This window comes from Porcisia hertigi, chromosome 17, assembly GCF_017918235.1.
Source record: "Porcisia hertigi strain C119 chromosome 17, whole genome shotgun sequence".
NCBI lineage: Eukaryota > Euglenozoa > Kinetoplastea > Trypanosomatida > Trypanosomatidae > Porcisia > Porcisia hertigi.
In genome coordinates this window covers 303,362-323,643 of record NC_090576.1, presented here as the reverse complement: position 1 = coordinate 323,643, position 20,282 = coordinate 303,362, and the positions used below count along the sequence as shown (strand labels likewise).

General features: G+C 57.3%; 4 protein-coding genes across 4 annotated transcripts; all 4 read left to right on the top strand.

Moving 5' to 3' along the window:
* Positions 1-905: 905 nt before the first annotated feature.
* Positions 906-4,847, top strand: JKF63_05429 (uncharacterized protein; the record flags this gene model as incomplete). Its single annotated transcript, XM_067901388.1, has 1 exon — positions 906-4,847. One exon carries the CDS (start codon positions 906-908, stop codon positions 4,845-4,847), a length of 3,942 nt encoding a protein of 1,313 aa, XP_067758063.1.
* A 1,656-nt stretch (positions 4,848-6,503) lies between these two features.
* JKF63_05428 (uncharacterized protein) lies at positions 6,504-8,138 on the top strand (the record flags this gene model as incomplete). The annotated part of the gene is made up of 1 exon (XM_067901387.1): positions 6,504-8,138. One exon carries the CDS (start codon positions 6,504-6,506, stop codon positions 8,136-8,138), a length of 1,635 nt encoding a protein of 544 aa, XP_067758062.1.
* Positions 8,139-9,370: 1,232 nt separating this feature from the next.
* Positions 9,371-12,532, top strand: JKF63_05427 (uncharacterized protein; the record flags this gene model as incomplete). Its single annotated transcript, XM_067901386.1, has 1 exon — positions 9,371-12,532. The coding sequence occupies one exon, from the start codon at positions 9,371-9,373 to the stop codon at positions 12,530-12,532; it is 3,162 nt and encodes a 1,053-aa protein (XP_067758061.1).
* Positions 12,533-15,522: 2,990 nt separating this feature from the next.
* JKF63_05426 (uncharacterized protein) lies at positions 15,523-18,543 on the top strand (the record flags this gene model as incomplete). Its single annotated transcript, XM_067901385.1, has 1 exon — positions 15,523-18,543. The coding sequence occupies one exon, from the start codon at positions 15,523-15,525 to the stop codon at positions 18,541-18,543; it is 3,021 nt and encodes a 1,006-aa protein (XP_067758060.1).
* Between the last annotated feature and the right edge of the window lie 1,739 nt (positions 18,544-20,282).

Sequence of the window (20,282 nt, the reverse complement as noted above, 5' to 3'; positions counted from 1 at the left end):
GGAATGCGTAACGCGTGTTGATTAATGCGTGGGATGTGTGCAGCTGCAGTCTTCCCGGAGTCCATGGAGGCGGAGGCGGAGGAGGAGGAGGGCGAAAAGACTGGCGGGAGTTGTAGTGGGAAAAATACACTGATAAACACACACATACACACACACACATGCACCTCTGGTCCTGTAGACTCTTTCAAGTCAACGCCACGAAACTGGCTGCGGGGGGGGGGGGGGGGATGGATGAACTCGGCACTCCCTTTTTCTCTCCTCTCTCCCTCCCTTTTCACGTTTATGCATCTTGTTTTTGTATCCGATACGCCACTCCTCCCCCCTCCCCCCTCCCCCCCCCCCTCCACTCTTTCTGTCTTTCTCGATGCACACGCGCTCGCACAGGGAAGCGCACACCGCCCACAGAGAGCGTTTTACTCCTCTTTTTCTTTGAGTTGCCTGCCCGTTGTTTGCGTCGGTCCGAGAGAGCCCTTCCTCCGCCACTCATTTCCCTGATCCGCTACGCTTGAAGGCGGCGGCGGCGTTGCACCCCCCCTCCCCCTCTACGCTCTTTGACACCCACAGGCAAGGGGGCTCCACATACATACATAGAGGTACACACACACACACACACACACACAGATCCTGGTGGTTTTTGGTGCTGCCACATCTGCGCCGACATACACCACACATTCAGCCCCCCCCCCCTTTCCCCCTCCCCCATCTCTTGCGGGCGTCTTCATTGTTTTTCCCTGCCTGATTTTAGAGAGGGGACGAAAAGGTCGACACGCACCAGCAGGGGGGACCCACCAGGAGGCGTGTCGCCTAAAACGAAGCCCCTCACAGTGTGGGCATCCAGCGAGTCATATTCCCTCCCCCTCCCCCTCCCCCAGACATCACCACCACCACCACCGTGTAGTAACACGATGCATCGACTCGAGCACATTCACAGTGATTCAGATTTTCACTGTGATGAGGAGAGTTCACAGAGTATGTCGCAGGTGCGAGCCAGACCCGCTATTCGTCTTGACACATCCCTCTCTTTTACAAGCACGACAAGCATGCTCCCAGGCACGGTGAGTGGGCCAGCCAGTCCGCTGCTTGCCGCACTCACTGGTGAGAGCAGCAATGATAGGTGCCGCAGCTGCGCCGCGCCCGCATCCCCGCCATCGCTCTTTCAGACGCGGGATCTCAATGTGGAGGTATCTCAGCAACAGCGCTCTCTCCAGTCCCTCAAGGTGAGCCACAGTCGAGCGGTCTCGGATACACGCTCTGCCCACCACTCGTCGTCACGGCCCTACTCGCAACAGCAGCAGCAGTTGCTGCACCAGCCTCACCGGATTCTTCCTCCTCCCCCTTCATCCTCGACTTCCCCACCCGTGAGCAACAACTATCGTGCCCGCAGAGAGCCCCCACGCGGGAATCAAAAACACTTTTTTGCGGTGGGGGCGGGCTGTGATGCACTTGACGTGCTGGAATCCGAGGCCACGGTGCTTACACTGCCTTCCGACCCGAAGCCCTACGGCCAGGATACAGACGGCGAGTCAATGGTGTGCAGCCAGCGCGTGGTGAGCGTGACAGTGTCGCCGGCGCCTCGGCACGCTGTGACGCTGTCTGACGACTTTGAGGGCGATTTCAGCATGCCGGTCAGCGTGGGTGCAGAGCCGCGCGATGAGGAGGCGTCAAGGGACCGAGGAAGCCGCAATGCCGCGCGAGCCATTGGCTATGAGAGGGAGGCTTCCGATCCCAAAGTGGGAGAGGAGGAGGAGGACGATGGTCATGATGGGAATAGCAGGCGAAGCGTTACACCGCCGCCGCGTCATGCATTTGTACTTTCTCGTCGGCACAGCAGTGCTGATAGGGGGAGCGACGTGTGCGCTGCCGACGCTCCGTTGCCACAGTTTGCTGCCGAAGAGGCGGAGGAGTGCGCCTTCACGACAATGCCACCACCCCTGGGTTTCGGCGCTGGTGCAGCACGCGAGAGCACTGTCCTCGTCATGGACAAGAGCGATGAGGACGAGCCGTGTGTCTTGACGGATAACCACACAGAACACGCCATCATTGCACGTATGCACGACGACTCTCTGGCCTCCGTGGATGCGCGGCTTGCAGTGTCCCCCAGGCATTCAGCTGACTGTCTTTTTCCCGGCATCGTGGTGAGGGAGACGGAAGAAAATGTCCTGCACAGCGCTGACCTCACTAGGTACCCTGTCACGGTGGCTGGAAGTGGGTCGCTGAGCAGTCATAGCGGCTGCCGACGCAGTGGTAGTAGCAGTATGATGAGCCCCATGCCGCGCCCTGTAATGCACTCGGCTCACGCAACAGCAACATCGAAGAGATCATCGCCGGCGCATGCCAGAGAGGACGAGGACGAGGTAGAGGCAGTGCACCCAGCTTGTGAAGAGGCTGAGGGCGCGCCAGAGCAGCAGCGCACCAACATGAACGCAGTCCTGGTGGGCAAAGCTGGGAACGTGCCTGTGCGCACGACCACGGCAACCGCCACGACTGTCACCAGCACTACAGAGAATACTGTAAGCTTCAGCATGTACTCCAGCACCCTGCCTGCAATCAGCAGCGTCGAAGGCCAGCTTCAAACGACGCGGGCGATATCGGCGCAGCCGGACGCGACAGAAGCTCTCACACCTGTCGCAGACAGCGATCTGGCAAGTGTGACGCCTCTCAACTCCTTCATGATGCCCAACAGCATGTCTGGCCCGTCGCTGACGGTTGCCACGACAGCGACAAGCTCACTGTGGCTTGTTAGTGGCTCCACGCCTACTCCCCTTCGCCGATTGCGCGATCGTGACAAGGAGATGTCTGTCACGTTGGATGCCCAGGCTGGAGAGGGGGATAAAGTGAATGCGACCAGCGATGCCGCCCGAGCTCCACTGGGGCCTTCGCTGAAGCTGGTAGAGAAAGCCAATACGACAGCGGTGGTCTTACCACCACTAAACACCGAATCGCACAGGGATATCGATAAGAGCTCCACTACTGCTGGCAACTCCATAGAGCCATTGCAACGGATCCCCGGATCATGCGAGTCGCATCACCGTTGCCGCTCCTCACCCCCACGATATACCACTGGACACCATGACGCAATTCTCGCTGTCTCAGCGCCGTCCTTCTCCCCGGAGCCTGCACGCCCTCAGGCTGGGGTGCACTCTCTGTCATCACCGCCCCCCGCAACCCGCGCCGTCGCTTCCGTTTCCATCGACCTGGACCCTCTCCCGCTCAAGAAAGACGACATGGCTGAACCTCTTGTCCCACGCTCACCACGCGCCCCTGAGGAGGCGACCACGGAGTATGGCTACAGCACTGCGACGCCCCCACCCTCGTCTGTCGCCGCCCAGACACCGCGTAGTGCCGTGGATACGGTGCCGTGGATGTCCTCGCCGTCCTCAGCAGAGTCTAGACGTGTTAGCGAGGAGGTGAAGGGCCTGGTGAAGCGCGCACGAGCTGAGGTGTGCCGCACACGGGAGAGTCTTCTCTCAACTCTGCGTGGTCATCGCTCCAGCTTCCACCTGTCCGAGACGTCACCCACACCGAAGTGCGCTCCCTCGGCCGCCGCTCAAACACCCCTTGCCCAGTCGACCACCGAGGTATTGACCTCCATGTGCGCATCAGCAAGCGCGCCCCCCACGCCGACGCGCAGCCTCGTACTCCCTACTGTCGCCATGACGGCAGCGGAGCCGTCTACCTCACCATCGGCTGCGCTGACGACGATATCAGCATCTGCTACGCGTAGTTCAGGAGAGCGGCGGTCTGCCGCCATTCTCCTGCGGCCACAGTTGCGTGCCGCTGCCGATGCCATATTGCGCCGCCTTCAGGGCTACGATGTGAGGGATCACGGTGTCCTGCCCATGGAAACGATCATGCGTGTCACGTACTTTGTCATCACACGACAGCAAGCGCCCTTCACAACCTGTTCCCTGCGCACAGCCGATGGCGCCTTGGCCGCCACACCGATGCGTACCTCCATGCTTGCCTCGGGCGGTACCGTGACGAGTCGCTCTGAAAACACACAACTTATCTCCCTCAACGTTGAGGGCTGTCATGCGGCGGTGTTGTCGGGGACGCCGCTTGGCGCTCAGTTGAGTGCTAGCGACGAGGATGGCTCCCGTCGACGCATTGTAACGGCGCCGCTCCACGCGATCGACACACCTCTCTCATGCGCTTGCCCGCTCGATCGAACCCGGCCTCGGGTCAGCGGTGCGTACGAAACCGCCGCGGATGAGGAGGGTGTGCCTACAAGGGTCCCTTGCCGTGGCCGTCCGGCGACATGCATCTCTCCTAGTCGAACGCTAGAGCGTGTCATGCTGCTGCAGCAACGCCGCGCCGAGGAGGAGTTGTACCTGGAGTTCTACTTTTCTGTGCTGGAGGCATTCAAGCTGGTCTTTGGGGAGCGCTATGCGTGGCGCCACCTCGGAGCCACCAACGCCAGCCGTCACGAATGCGTCATCGACCTCAGTCATCCGGCACAGAAGCGGCGAAGAATCGGTGACGGGATGATATCAGGAATTCACGATCGCCGCGGCCACGCGACCTTGAAAACAGAGGAGTTCGTTCCGGAGCAAAGGAATCTAGACGTGGTGAACGAGCTCAACGATGTGACCGGGCCCCTGGAAACACTCTTTCCAAGACTGCGCCAGCAGTACGCATCGCTTCAACGGGAGAAGCGTCACGCTGACGGTACGGCAAAGGCCTCACTCACGAGGAGCGCAGATGATATTTTGGAGGTTCCTACGGCCACTGCTGACCCCCTGCGCAGTGAGGCAGCTGCAGGGGCAACCGACTTAGCCCATCGCCCTCCCCCTCTTGACATGCTTGTTTATTACCGAACGTTTGTAAAAAGTCTCATGGATCTTTGAGCGGGCAGATGCAAGAGCAAGACAGAGGACCTAGTGGTCTATACGCGCACACGCCTTGGATAGAGAACGAGAGAGAGAGAGATCGAAGGGATAGAGAGTTGGCGAGAGAAGGTGGATCGTGCCAGTGCCTCTTTCTGTTTCGCTGTTTTACACACACCTCTATATGACACACTGTATTGCGGCCTGCATGATTTCGTTTTATTTATATATTTTTTTGCTCGAAGTGTGTTGTGTTTTGGTGTGTGAGTAATCTGTTTGTGCACTCGATGCGTTCGGTTTCCATGTTGTGTTGTGTGGGGATGCATTTTCGTTTTTAGTTGTTGTCGTTCATGTTTGCATTTTTTTTGTTTTCTTTTCCTTTTTTTGTTCAAGAAGAAATTCTCTAGGGAATTTCTTTGCCCCATCCCTTCGCCCCATCCCTCTCCCCCTCCACCTGACGATCCTCTCTTTGTGTGCTTTCAAAAATTTCTACACACACACACACACATCTATATATATATAATATGTAGAAAATTTGGCGTGTGTTTTCGTCCTCATAAAGCGCACGTATCTTACTTTTATCATATGCCCTCCCCTCCCCCCAAGTACACATGCACACAAACACACATATATGTATATATCTCTCCCTCCTTTTTTCTTTTTTTTTGGGGGGGGGTTCTGTTTCTAGCACTAATTTTCTAGATGTTTTTTCCTTTTGTTGTGTTTTGAATAGCCAAACGCATCGGTGAGTGAGTGAGTGAGTGTGTGTCTGTTGATGTCATGGCGCACACCGTTATTTTCATTTATAGATCTCTACTTCCCCCCTCCCTCCCCCTCCCTTCCACCCCCCATACATGCCATATAGATATAGATTAGAAACAAGCGTGTGAACTTTATTGCACATGGAGACGAAGCGGCGGCTGTGTGATTCGAACACAAACAACAGTTGTGGTCTGAAGAAATGCCCTCCCCTCCCCCCCCCCTCCTCCCCCTCCTCACCACTTTCTCCCGTACCTCGGTCGCTCGATTTCCGTTGCTTCGATCGCGCATATCTTTTTTTTGTCTACATTTTAACATACCAGTCAGCGTACTGTTGGTCATTCAGGCTTTCGGGATGCGGTGGGCGGGGAAGGGGTTACTATGCTCTCTCCCTCCTCTCCCTCCTCCCCACAACTCCCACGTGACGATACGGGCGACACGCGTCCACCTCGCTTCTCTCCCCCCTCGGTGATTGTCTTCTTACCACCCTACCGGCCATGTAGAGGGGGAGGGGTGGAGGGGTGGACGCGGATTTCTTGACCACATCCACTGCTCTACCCACTTCTGTTCCTTCCCGTGACGTCATGAGCACATCTCTCCTCACCTTTAACAGTTGGAAATTCACGCACGCATATTCATTGCTGTAAACGCACGCACACACACACACAGGGAAACTGCTCGTTCAAGCATACACAGTAAGGCACACCACTGCTTGCCCCCCCCCCCCTTCCTCCTCCTCCAACACACACTGGTCCATATTCTCCCCCACGTGGCTCCCACTATTTCTCCTATTGTTGTTGTGCGCCGTCGCTTCCGATTTACGACCACGCGCGTGTGTGTGTGTTTGTTTTTGCTTGCGTGTGTGCGTGTGTGTGTGCGGTGCCTCTCCTCCAGCTGTCTGAGTCCTCGAGGTCCGCCATGTCCAAGAATAACACGAGTTCCATTCTCAGCGACGCTGCCGCTGTTGTTGTCCCTGGTGCATCCGTTGCCTCGCGTGGTACCTTCAATGCTGCACACATCAAGAGCGAGTTCAACCAGTACTGGTACTCCCAGAGTACAATACATCATCTCGTGCGCGAGGTGCGTCATCATGCCACTGCCTGCGCCTTCTTATCAACACCGTCGCTCTTCTTTGCTCTGGACGCGCGCTGCGGAGATGAGTCGGCCGATGACGAGTCACGGCTGTCACAACTCCGGCGCAGCAGTCGCGTGTTCGAATACGATTCCCAGTGGGCGAGCGACCCGGGCTACGTACACTACGACTTTCACTATCCAGAACAGGTGCCGATTCAGTATATGGCAGCCTTCGACTATGTCGTCGCTGATCCGCCGTTCATCACGGCGGATGTGTGGGCGCAGTATGTGAAGACGGCAAAGCTGCTGCTCAAGGAGGGGGGAAAACTGCTTTTCACGACAGTTCTGGAGAACCACACGATGCTAGAGAACTTGCTCGACCGCCCGCTCTTCATTGCCTCCTTCCTGCCTTACGTGGAGCACCTCACGTACCAGTACGTGTGCTTCCTCTCCTACGAGCCCACCTGCCTCGCACAGCCGAACGCGGAGCTGCCCGAGATGGACGCGAAGGTGGTAGCAGCCATCCACATGGCAAACGACTTGCGTTCCTCGGAGAAAGAATTCGCGCTGCAAATGGCGCAGCGCAAGCGCGAGGGCGAGGAGCGGCTTCCCACGATTGCTTTTGAACGTGACAACGAGTTTGCACGGAATCCGGAGGCAAGGGAGCGTGCGGAGCTTGAGCGCAAAACCATGGATTGGGACACGATTCCAATTGAGAAGATGGAGTGGGGACACATCCCGGAGGGACTCACTATGTATCCGAATGGCAACGTGCCACCGGCTGACGTGCAGCAGGGGGCTGTGTCCGGCAACCCTGATAATTCAACCGAAGCGACGCCCCCAGCTGCCGAGAGCTTTGGGGCGGAGTACGAAGCGTGTCAGCGCCTTCGCGCAAATCTCGATTCCTTCAAGAGCTCCATCGACGCCATGCAGCGCCATATGGATGCGCAGATGAAGCTGCGCCATCATCGAGTAAAGTTGAATAAACAGTTGATGTCACTCAGGGAGGCATCGAGGCCGTGTGGCGGTGCAACTGAGAGCGATTTGGCTGCCGCCACCGAGGCAGGCACCGTGTGCTCTTCTCCATCCGCTGTTGAGGCTCAAATCGTTGAGGCCACGGGTGCCATCGACGCGAACGAGCGGGAAAGAGCTGAACGGCTAGAGAAGATGACACAGCTGGCGCAGGAGATTGAAAAAGGCGAGGCGGTTGTTGCAGCGCTCGCACGGACGCAGCCCTCGCCCTCATCCTCCGCCACAGTCGGTGCAGACGGTCAAACAACCCCGTCCGTTGCCACCTCGCATCATGTCCCCTACGCAGCGGCCATGACAGAATGCATTCAGGCGTATCGGACCGTGGAGGCGAAAAAGGTGGAGCTCCAGGAGCTCGCCGCGGATGCGACGCGTCGCTTCAAGTTTCCTATTTTTGCGCGAATGAAAGAGCTACTACAGCGAATGAAGGAGCTGAAGCAGCGGCGGTAAGGGCGAGGGGGGGGGGTCACAAGAGCTCACGAACGCCGGTGTGTCCAGCCTTGATTGCACACGTACAGAGTGCGTCTATATATTTCCCCTAGCTTCTCTTCGGCCAGGGGAGGCGCACCGTTCCGCTCTTTTGGCACCGCCTTTCTTCAATCATCGCGCACGTCTCTGTGTGCGTGTGTGTAAGGGGGGAGTGGCCCGCAAGCCTCCTCTTTTTTTTTCCCTGTACCGTGTTCAGCTCGCCGTAGAACATATCAGTTAGAAGGCCAATGCGCTCCTCCCAGGAGGCTCTGAGGTGTGTCCTCCTGCCATAAAGAGATGTTCCAGCGAATGAACGTAAGCAATGGTGAACCCATGTACACACGTTGTGGTTCACCCTTCTTGAGTGTGTGTGTGTGTGTGTGTCCCTCTTTCGCGCTCTATGCGTGACGTCCGACATGCACTGTGTATTGTGCCGGAAAAAAAAGATGCCTCCACACAGCCGAGCGCAGAAAGAAAAGAGTTGTTGGGGGAGGGAAGTGATGTCGCTTCACACGAGGATGGCATCTCGTCCTGCTAGCGGCACGATGGCCACTGCTGTTGTCCTGGTTTCGCTGTACATCGCATTCATGCCTTCTCTCATTCACCCGCCCTTCCTTCCTAAAAATATATATATATATATACATATACACATATATACATGTACACACATATATACATATATATATTTGGATTACCGTGTCCTCTTCGAGTCGATGCCGCAGGAGATTTTTGGACACCCTCTTCGGTTTCTTCCTGGTATCTCTATCACTCTTGTTTCTTTGCTTCTCGTTCCCTTGCCCGTCCATCACCGATTGAGGTCTCTCTCTCTTTCATATATATATATATATATATATTTCACTCACTCACTTGCTCTCTTTCTTTTTTTTGTGTGTGTGTGTGTGTATTCCCGGTCTCCCTGTGTTCAGAGTGTGTGCGCCGTCTTCCATTTGCTCTGTTTAGTATAAAAAAAAGGGGGACGTCCCCGATTCGCCCTCTATTACATCACGGGACCCCCACCCATCTATCAATATATATTGAGATACAGCAGCAGATATAAGTGCTGCACTCCTTATAGTCTGTGAGGTCGCATCCGCATCTCCAAATCGCCAGAAGGGATCTCCCCTTCTCCTCACATTTTTTTTTTAGCGTCGTATAACCCATCCCGCCAGCAGAGGGGAGGGAGGGAGGGAGGGACGCCGCAGTCTATCGACAAGATGTACGTATTGGACATCTCGACATCCTCTCCATGCCCGTCGGCACCGTACTACTCTCTGGTGATCCGTAAACCGTACATTCTCGGGCGTAATGTGGGGGCCGATATCAACCTCGCGTACGGGGGCATCTCCGCTGAGCACGTCTCCATGACAGTGATGCACAAGGAGGAGGCGGCTCTTGAAGTGGCGGCGGCGACGCGTGCAGCGGCAGTAGCAACCGGGGACGACGGCGAGAGTGCAGCCCATTGCACACCGGTTGACCATGTCGATGGGGCTGGTGCTGTGTCGGCCGCAGCTGGCATTACCAAAAGTGCGCTGGTGGTGCGCGTGACAGCTCTTTCCACGAAGGGCGATGCTGAGATACGCCTTGGGGATACTGTCTTGAACCCCGGCGACTCATCGATCGTCTGTGACGGTGACGTGCTTCATCTTGGCGAGGGCATCTGCGGGACGTTCCATTACCGCCCGCTGATGGTCGGCATTGAGGCTGATGCGTACCCAGAGAACTACGTGAATGACCTGCGTCACATGTTCAACCAGCTCGGCGCAACTGTCGTCGATGAGCCGATTCCCTTGCATGAGATACCCTTCATCCCCATTGGGCAGTTGTACTGTGCTGCCGAACTCAACGACAGCCCGAACTGCTTGGCTGCCCTTTCCTACGGCTATTCTATCGTGCAGCCGACGTATGTGTTTGAGTGGTTCGCGGCAGTCGCGAAGAATGCGGCGGCACCGCTCAGCACGCTGCCGGCGCCGTCGCGCTTCGAGTTGGCGGTGCGCTGCACCACGTACCCAACATCCCCCACATACCTCCGCCCCGAGTCGGACATCTGTCCCTTCTCACTTTTTCCTATTCCGCTCACCGCCGTGGCCAACCGCTCCCGTGCCAATTTATTCACTGACCGCGTGTTTTTTTTCTTTACTGACGCGGCAGCGACGCGTTACTGGCGTGCGGTCGAAGACTGCGGCGGGGCCGTCTACGGCCCTGGCGACGTTGAGGCAGCAAAGGAGGCGGTTCAAGTGCTGGTGGAGTCGCAGCGCAAGGCCGGCGTCTCGACCGATCGCCTGCCTGACAATTTTTACATCATCATCGACAACAAGTTGGAGGCTGCCCTTCTCAGCTTGGGGCTGAGGTCCGAATCGCCGAAGTTGCTGGCGTTCATAGAGGAGGCATGCGCTTCCTCTGGTGCCACGCACCTGCCGGTGATGGGTGATCACGCCCTCTTCGCTGCCCTCCTCAGCAACAAATTCAATGAGGAGCCCGTGCCACTCGTGGCGACACCCCTATCCGCTGCCGGTGCCGAATACAACGCCGCTCACCACGACCCTGCAGATGTCTCCACGGGCCCATTGCACGCCCTCCAAGCAGACGGCGGCGAGGTAAGTGCAGAAACCGCCAACGCGCGGATGCCACGGTCCGAGTATGCTATCAACGGTAGCCTACCGGCCACGGCCCGCTCCGCCTCCCGCGCAAGTGAGCGTCGCGCTACTTTGCTGCCTCGCTCCAGGACCCGCACACCGTCGCGGAGCCAGATGCGCTCCTTGAGCCGCCACCGTGCCCGCTGCCGATCGGCACAAGCACTTGAACAGGTCATGGATACCCCCCTCTATCCCTGCAGCGGGCACGGCTCCGCCAGAAGTACGTCATTCGGACGCTACGGGAGACGTCGCCTTATGCCCTCTGTTTTCTCAGGTCAGCTACGCAGCTTTTTTGACGACTTTGATTCGCTGCGTGTTCGGATTTACATTTTCTTGGTGCGCGAGGAGCCCAAGTTGGACACAGCCATCACTGTGTACCACAAAAACTTTTTTCTTGACAACGACACCATCGAGTACGCTCTTGAAGTGAAGGCAGAGGCGGTTGACTTCATGGAGCGTGTGGATGACCTACTGGCCGATGCCGCGTGCCAGGGTGCGTATACGGAAGCGCTGCGCCGCTTCTGGCGTGACTGCAGAGACATGGACATAAAGGCACAACACCTGTTGCACTGCTGGGACAGGAGCATGCCGGAGGCTGCCTTGCCTCGCCGTTTTCGCTCTTCTGGAGTAGCAAGCATCAGCGGCCGACGCGCGGGGTCATCGCGTAGCATGACCCCGCGTAGTGTGGCACGATCAGCAAGATCTCCTGCACCGGCCGCCCCACGAGGTGCCCAGCACATCACCGCGCCCAACGTCAACGGTGGTGTCAATGACAACCAAGCCGCTGCAGCTTTCATGTCCGCACCAGGCCGGCACGGCAGAAAAGAAAAGCGCGAGCATCGGCAGCTTAATGGAAACCCTGAACCCATGCTGTCACTCGACGCTTTGAGTCACACTCAGGAGAACCCCCTGTCAACACAGGACGTCGTTGCGGGAATGGGCCGCGCGGGCACTGGGGCAGCTTCTGCGGCTTCCACCCCACGCGCCTCCTCCACCTCGCCCTGTCCATCCCGCCGCCGTCTCTCCACACTGTCGCCGTCCAAGTCTCGCAGCCGCGCCGTATCGCAGCCCCTCTCCACCAGGACACGGCCACCGTGGGTGAACGACTGGAACGACACCCAAAGTGGCTCTCAGTTACAGAAGCCTCAGGAGCACTCGCAGCAACGGGAGCAGCAGCACCAGCCCGCAGACTCGCTCCCGCCGGCCTCGCAAACGCCCGCGCCGACCCCGACAGCCAACACGACGGTGCGCATGCGCCCCGCTGCCCCGCAGCCTGAGTTCGCCACAGACTCTCCGACGGTTGTCCGTGCCCGCTTGGCAAGGCGTTCCAGCAACACTCATGTTCGCCCCTCGTCTCTTCAGGAGGCAGAATCAGCAACTCAAAGGAAAAACCTCGCTGAGGGAACGATCAATTTGGAAGAGAGGCCCAAGGAGGGAAAAGACTCGCTGACCACGCCTGCATCGGCCCCCGACAGGGCACCAAGGACGCGGGGGACTCAGGGAGACGACGACAAACAGTTGCGCGCGGCACCGGCACCCATCCCTGTGACGTCGCCTTCAAAAAGTTTGCGGGCGTCGGCCTCGAAGCGTGCATCGGCTTCGACCCGCACGGCGCACACCAACTCCGTCTCTAGGCTGCATCAGTCGCACAACAAGGGCCCTGTCTCCCCAGCTGCTGTGAGCGGCAACCGCTACAACCGGCGGCCCGCGTCTGCGGTAGTGGCTGTTGGTGGAAGTGGCTGAGGCCAGACACAGTGTGCCTGCTGCGTGTGCAGTTAACGAGGAAAGTATCGCTGTGCGCCCCAGTTTCGTAAAACAGTGGAACGCAGATGGAGGAGACACCATCGCTGAGCACGGTAGGTCAAACCCCGGTAGGGATGGAGGGTCGCCTCTGCATCCGGCCTCCCCTCCCTCCCCCCCTCTTTTTATTGCGTGTGTGTGTGTGTGTGTGTTTCTGTATGCACGGGAGCCTGTGTGTTTGCAGGAGGGGTAGGGGGTGCGGTCGCGCTGTTGGTTGCTGTATCGCGAGTGAGAGAAAAAGAGGGGAAAACACAGGGACACACACACACACACACACAAAGACACAGACAGAGGCAATGGAGCGTGGCTCGTGTGTATGTGTGTGTGTGTGCCTGGGTGTTTGTGAGTGTGGCCCGCCCCTCACTTAAGGGGGGGGGGAAGCTCACCTCCACGGAGCCCTAGGTGTTCAGCAGCCCGGTGTGGAGGTGAGCCCTCTTTTTAAAAAGTGAAAAGGACTGTGGCTGTGGTATCTTTTGCTTTTTCTTGTCTGTTAATCATTTTTTGCTCGTGTCGCGCACTGCTCTCACACGCCAGAAGTCGAAGGCGAAGGTGTGGGAGGTGGAGGGAGAAAGAGGGGGTTGTTGTGATCACTCTTCTGGTTCTCTCGTCAAACTCTTTTTTTCTTTGTGGTTGCTACCGATACTACACTGAGCAGTGGAATCTGTTTATCCCCCCCCCCCCCCCATACACACGACATGTGCTTTGTGTCGCCTTTTTTTCTGAATTATCTTTACATCACATGCTTCCACTTTTTTTTTGATGAATCACCTTGCTTTGCGTATTAAGTGTCTGTTTGCTGCTGCGTGTGTGTGTGTGTGTGTGTGTTTGTGTGTGTTTGTGCGTGAGTGCGCGTCTCTGTCTTTATTTTGATCTGTGCTAAGGCGGAGTGAGCAGGTACCTCTCATCATGGCTTATGCGATCTCCCCTTCCTCCCCAAGAAAACGTCGACAGTATCTGCCATCGCGGCTGCTGCGCACGTTGATCTCTTCGACCCCCCCTTCTCACTTTTTTTTTTGCTTCAAATCCTTGTCTACGTTTTCTCTGCACGTCTTGCCCCTCCCCCCCCCTCCCTTTTCTTCTCTTTTTTTTTTCTGGGTTTAAAAATCGTTTCCTGGCGATATTGTTCGGTGTGTGTCTATGTGTGAGCCCCCCCCCCCTTCCCCCCCCTTTCCTCCGCCTCCTCTGTCCGTGTCGTTGGGTCTCTTTTGTCCTCTTCGTGCGATGCCTGTTGTCTCTTCCTTTTTCTGCGGGGGGGAACCCCCACTTCGCTCCTCCTGGTGATGATGTCAGCCACCTGGTGGTGTGGTGTGTCAAAGCGTCTCGTACCCAACTCTGCTGAGAGGCCAAAAACCTGTTGGGCCCTGCCTTTGAGCACACGGCGGCTGTAGACTCTTGACTCTTGACGGACACATTTTGGGCTGGTGTAGTCTGCCAAGGAGACTCGCTGCTATGACGACGCACCTGCGTAGCGGCTTTTCTGCAAAGTCGCCTTGATTCTCCAACCAACAGCCGGGGAAAGGCAACGCAAGGAGGAAAACATGTGGGGGAGAGGGGGGGGTGGTGGCGTACACACACACATACACACTGAGAGAGGCTAGTATTCAGAGTCGGTGGGGAGGCACTAACTTGAAGCTCAGTGGTTTTCACTTATCCAACCCATTTGGCGTGCATCTGAGACTCCTCCCCGGCTTTCTCCACACACACACACACTCACCAATCACCACCACCTCTATCCTTTCTAGAGGATGACGAGCGCTGTCCGAGTGGGTGAAAGGCACGCCGTGTACTTTTGGCCCGCTTGGCAGAGATTGTGCGGCGCGCATTGAAGGAGGGGGATGAGGAAGGACCAGAGGAGCCCGCTTGGACACATGGTCTGATCCAACGGCAGGTGTCGGCTCATCCTAGACAACTGGAGGGTGTTTAGTTGGGGTGAGAGTGAGGGGAGGAGACAGCTGGAACAAAGTGGTTGATGAACCACGGCTGTGATACTGATGCTCATAGAGATGAATACATATATATAGATGTGTATATATATGTAGTTGTGTTTTTACCTGTTGACTTGTTCGTGGTAGACGGATACACATTTGGAAGGATGAAGCACTTCGTTGTTTGCACAGCGGCGGCGGCGACGACCACCACCACCACCTCTCTTTTTTTTAGTCGTGTCTTTGGCTCAGTCGCCCTCGCTCCTTTGTTGCTTCTCTCTCCTCTCTCCTCTCCCCCCTCTCCCCCCTCTCTGTCGCACGTCGGTCGTATGGATGTCTTGTGCCACGAATTTCCGTGTGTTGTTTTCTCAATGGCTGCTTGTCTCCACTTGGATTATATTTTGACAGCTGGGGAGGGGGGGGGGGCGGAGGGCGGACGTATGGATGCACAAGTGCGTGTGTGTATGCGCGCGTCTCTGTGCGTACAGGCCGATACGACGGAAGCAACACGTTAGTGTCTTATACATGTCCAGCTCAACGGGGGCACACTTCAAATACTTGCGTGTTCCTCCCTTTTTATGTCTTCTCCCTACTCCCCCCTCCCCCCTCCCCCCTCCCCCCCTTCCCCCATCCACGCTGTGGGGGTGTTTCAAGGTTGGGTCCTCTGGCGTCGCGCAGCTCCTTCTGGATTGTCTCCTCACACACACACACACACGCGCGCACGCGCACGGTCTTCCCGTCTCCTCCTCCTCGTCCGGTTGGTGTGTTCCACCTCTCTCTCTCTCTCTCGTTCGCCTAATCACCGCAGAGAGCACGCCGTCACACTGAGGGCATCACAAGACGCACATCTCCACACTCCCCTGTAGTGTGTATGTGCGCCTCGTATTGTTGGTTTTGTGTAGCTCTTTTTGTTCGTATCACCGCTGTCCATCAATGAGTTTGGGGGAGGCGTACCGCAATGCCGTGAGCAGTGTCTCGCTCAGAGGCGAGAGTCTCATCAGGGCGAGTATGGCCGGGCAGGCACTTCTGGCATCCCTTCCAGACGACGACAACGTCAACCACACACAGCGGATGGAGCGCCATAGGCGCCGTGGATTGGGTGAGATGATTGATATTCCCTGCGAAGACCGGGCATCGCCTGCGTTTGACACGGTCGGCGCAGACGGCGACACGGTGGGCGCTGACGGGGGTTCCCTGATACGCTTGAGTGATGAGACCACATCTGGCGAAGATGTAGCTTCTTCCGTGAGTGGAAACCACTTCTCGGTATCAGATTCCTTCACACAGTATGCAGAGCCGTCTGCCGTCGTCGCGGTGGGGGCCGGTGATGACGGTGGTGCTCAACCCGCTCTAATCACGTCACCCGGGAGCGGTGACGTTCACCACAGCGGAGGTTTACGTGGCGATCGTTCGGGGAGCGGTGCTGTGCCGGTGCACAGCGGGAGCGCCAAGGACCGCACCGAAGTCATTTTTTCATGTGATGCATCCGATGTGTCATCGAAAGAAGATGGGCAGCCGCAGCAGCAGCAGCAGCACCGCGGCATGAGCTCTGAAAAGCAGCAGCAAAGGTATTGCAGTCGACGAGACGGCTGTGACATGTCCCCCACGTCAAAAAAAGTGTCTTCACGCTTGTCGGAGGAGAGGGAACACGAGGAGAGGATGGAGCGAGTTCGGCAGCTCAAGTTGTACGACGAGAACCCCGCCGAGTGGTTGCGGCAGTTCATCCTCCTCGAATCCAAGTTGCTTGAGGAGCACATCGAGCACTATTGTGATTGCTTGCGGAAATCGATGTACGACATGGCGGTGCGACGCAAGCGGGTAGAGCAGCGCAGCGAGTACCTGCGCGACTGTGCGGCGCGCGAGGGTCCAGAGGTCCTCACTCCGCAGCTCGTCGCCGCTACCCCCGCGGGTCATGAGAGGAGGCCGAAGTGCACGAAAGATGATGACAGCACTGACAACGATGATGCGGGAGAGGTGCTGGAGGGATTCCATCTCCCGACAGAGGTGAGGCGGGACATACATGTGCAGCTGCCGGACAGCATATCGCAATTGTGGGACCGTGCCCGCGATTTCTTTTTTTCACGCTACGCATCTGCGGTCCTTCAAGGCTTTGTGTCAGTGAGGCACACCAAGCTGTTGAGTGAAGAATGTCTGAACGTAACCAGAACCCTGACGGCATGGCCGCACCACCCACTGAATCTCAGGAAACAATGGGCGAATGACCGCGAAGAGCAGCTCAGGCAGTTTCTGCACAAGTGGGTCCATTACGCAGATGGGCATCTCAAGAAGCTCATGGCGGTGCCCACTGGGAGACCATCAAGAGCAGTGGCCCACACCGGTGTAGCAGACGAAGGGGGCATCCACAATTCTACAGGGGCACAGTCGTTACTGGACACTGCGTCCCTGGAGACCTCACGAGGTGACGAAGGTCTTTGGTCAGAGGACATTGAGAGTACTCAACCCGAAAGCAGCCTGGCCGCTTCGTTCACCGAAGGCGCGGAGACATCGCCGCGGGCGTTTTGGGGGCCTAAAACGGACAGTGCGGATGCGGCAGAAATGGCGAAGGCATTTATGATGAGCCGAACGCCGTGCAGCACAAGTCTCGCTCGGTTGGTAGCGGACACTTTACCTGGGAAGGGGTTGGATGCGCTGCTGCCCTGCCTCGAGCAGCCGGATCGACAATTTTTGAACGGTGGATTCTGCCGCCTGTCCCCCTATCTGTCACGGAAAGAGCGCAACCTGCTCAGAGAGCTGTTGCAGCTACCGCTCTCAGAGATGCCCCGGGTCTGGAAGGATGCCAACGGACACCCCGATCGGCATGCACTGCGTGCGGCAGAGAAGGCGATCGTGAAGCGTTGCGCATCGCCCACCTACGACCCGCGTGGGGGTGAGCTGACGGTGCTTGTCCTCCCCACAAACGCTTTTCGTCTGCAGCTCAGCAATCCTGTCGTGTTCTTTGGCAGCGAATTTCAATGCGACATGTGCTGCGTGGCGGGGCGTCGTGTGAGCTTTCAAGCTGTACTTGACAGCGGCGTACGGAGTGAGGTGGTGCTAGAGTACGAGGGCTGCAACGGGTACGATGTGTGTCTGGCGTGCAGCTTTTATTACTACAAGAGCAGCGAGATGAGGCTTCTGCGCGCCGTGTACCCCAGCTCGCATCTGCGCGCGCCGTTTTCGTTTGGCCGGTTCTCTAACGTGAAGGTGCACTCCGTGCGTGCGTTCGCCTGCGCTGAGATCGAGGGTGACATGACAGTGGAGGTTGTGATGGGTGTCTCACCATACGCCGTGATGCCGATCGGCTGGGTCCTCCCTGTGAATCAGCTGTCCAAGCTGAGAACTGTGTGCCCGACGCTTGGTGAGGACACGGAGCTGACGGCCAGCATGCACGCGAGCTTGCCTGCGCCGCCACACGACTGGAAGCAGCACTGCTCCGTCACCAACATCGGCAAACGGTGGTTGGAGACGGACGCGTGCGGCGACACAGCGGCGTCGGCCAGTGGCCAGGGACTTGCAGCTGACGCAGCGCATAATTATCTGATGGGTGAGGACGACACGTGCCCGATTTGCCTTCAGCTGCTGCGCAGTCCGCTGCCTGTGCTGCGCACTCTCTGTGGCCATTGGTTTCACGTCGAATGCATCGGTTCGCATTACTACTCCAAACCAGCTGTCGTGGATGGCGAGGTCAACGAGAACAACGGCTGCCCCGTCTGCCGAAACAGCGCGTACATGCCTCCACTCACCGACACCGACGCAACCATGCGTTTTAACGTGTACCGGCTCACGATACGGGTTCCAGCTGACGAGGTGGCCCAGGGGCGCAGCCGAAGAGCACTAGAGTGGGGCGGCGGATGCGCCGTCGCTGTGGGGACTTTATTGACAGAGGACGGCGTGTTCCACAACGCCACGAATATTGCGTCCTGTGAGGCGTTCTACGGCTTGAGGCCGGGTGTCGTCGTCAACAGAGTGCCGACTACGGACGCGGAAAAGGAGGAGGCGGCGACGGCGGCTGCTCCCGCCGCCCTGGCTTAACAGTTGTCTGTTTCTGTGGCGCCTGCGAGCTTCCACCGAGCGTGCTTAAATGTATGGGGATGGTTGGAGTGCGAACATGTCTATCGCACTGAACTGAGAGGCTGGCACACACACACACACACACATGCACACATGCACACATTGGAAGGATGAGGTGTGTGTGTGTGTGCTTTTGTTGGCATGTGTTGTCTCGCAGGTGTTGTTCTTCGGCTTCTCTGTTTACAGTTGTCGACTCCTTCTGGGTTTCACCCGGCCTTTGCGTCTGCTTGATGCAAGAAGTTTGAGGATTTGCAGACTTCTTGTGAATTTTATTCATCTACGTGGGAGAGAGGGGAGGTGGCGGCAGCAGTGAGAGCGGCCTCTCTCTCTGTGGGTGTGCACGGGGGTGGGCGGTCCGAGCGTTCCCTGGAGATCCGGCATAATGCCGAGGGGGCGCCGTAAGAAGCAATGCATATGTAGCAGTGTTGAAAAAAAAAAAACGCGGGATGTGTATGGTGAGCCAGGATAACTTCGGGAGAAGATAAACAACAGCGAAGGTGCACCGATGCAAACAATTTGATTGCATTCCCCTCGTTGCGTTGTCTTCTTATCATTCCCTGTTTTTTTTTTCTTTGAGGGCTACACACAAGGGAATGAGGATGCGCATGTATCCAAACTGCTACCCTCAGTTCTTCAATGTCTGTCTCGCGTGGGGGGGGGGTCCCATCGTCGCTGCTGGTGCTACCTGGAGTTTTGAGTATCTTTAAATCGCGACATCATCGTAATGACTTGTGTCGAGCAGCAGCAGGATCAGAGGGCCTCCCCTCCCCCGCACACCTCGACTTTTCATAAACATACGTATACATATATATATATATATAGCGGTTGCCGCTGCTGCTTTGTTGTGTCGCGTGTGATTGCGTCTCTCTCTCTCTTTTCCCTGTCATCATGTACCACGGGGAACACATCCACGACTAAACATATGTCTCATTCGCACAGGGCGTATCACCACTCGCTTCCCGTGACTTGTGCAGTGAGCGCTCATCACCGCCCCTTCGCACCCCCCCCCCCAACTCCTCAACTCGATCACCATGTCTCCTGTTTCAGGCACAGCCACGCGTGTATGTGTGCATGTGGGTGTGTGTGCTTACGTTGTATGCTCTACACAAACAGCAACAGCATAAACATTCGCTTGCTGCTCTGCAGCGCCCCTCCCTCCCTCCCCCCCCCCACATAAACACTTGTGGGTCAAACGCATGCGCGTCGTCGTCGGAAAAGGCGCAGAAGAGCGCTGTGATGCGGCACCTAGAGGAGGCTGCCGTCGCACCAGCGGCGAGTGCAGATGACAGCAGCAACACCGTTGGTTGTGGGTGAACAGCCAGCAGTAATACAGAAACGCGTGCTGGCAGGCATGGTGGCCTGACCAACCTTTGCGAGGGTCGCGAGAATGACGTCCTCAGCTGTGGGCTTGACGCGAGCGCCTCGGAAACCGCCAGCGGTTCGCTTGAGTGCGCAGTCACTGCCCCTGCCCCGCTCCAAATCTGCCAGCCCCCCTTTCACAGTAGAGAGGGAGAAGGGGAGGGGGCACCAGCAGGGCTGTTGTGGCGGCGAAAGGGCATAACACTCGAGGGTACGTCGCTTCCAGTTCACCAAGAGGCGTTCTCGGGGCGGCAACGAAGTCGGACGCGACGCGCTGGCGATCCACGAAACTGATCGACTCCGTTGTGTCTGTCTCACCACACCTCCGGAACGGACTGTGC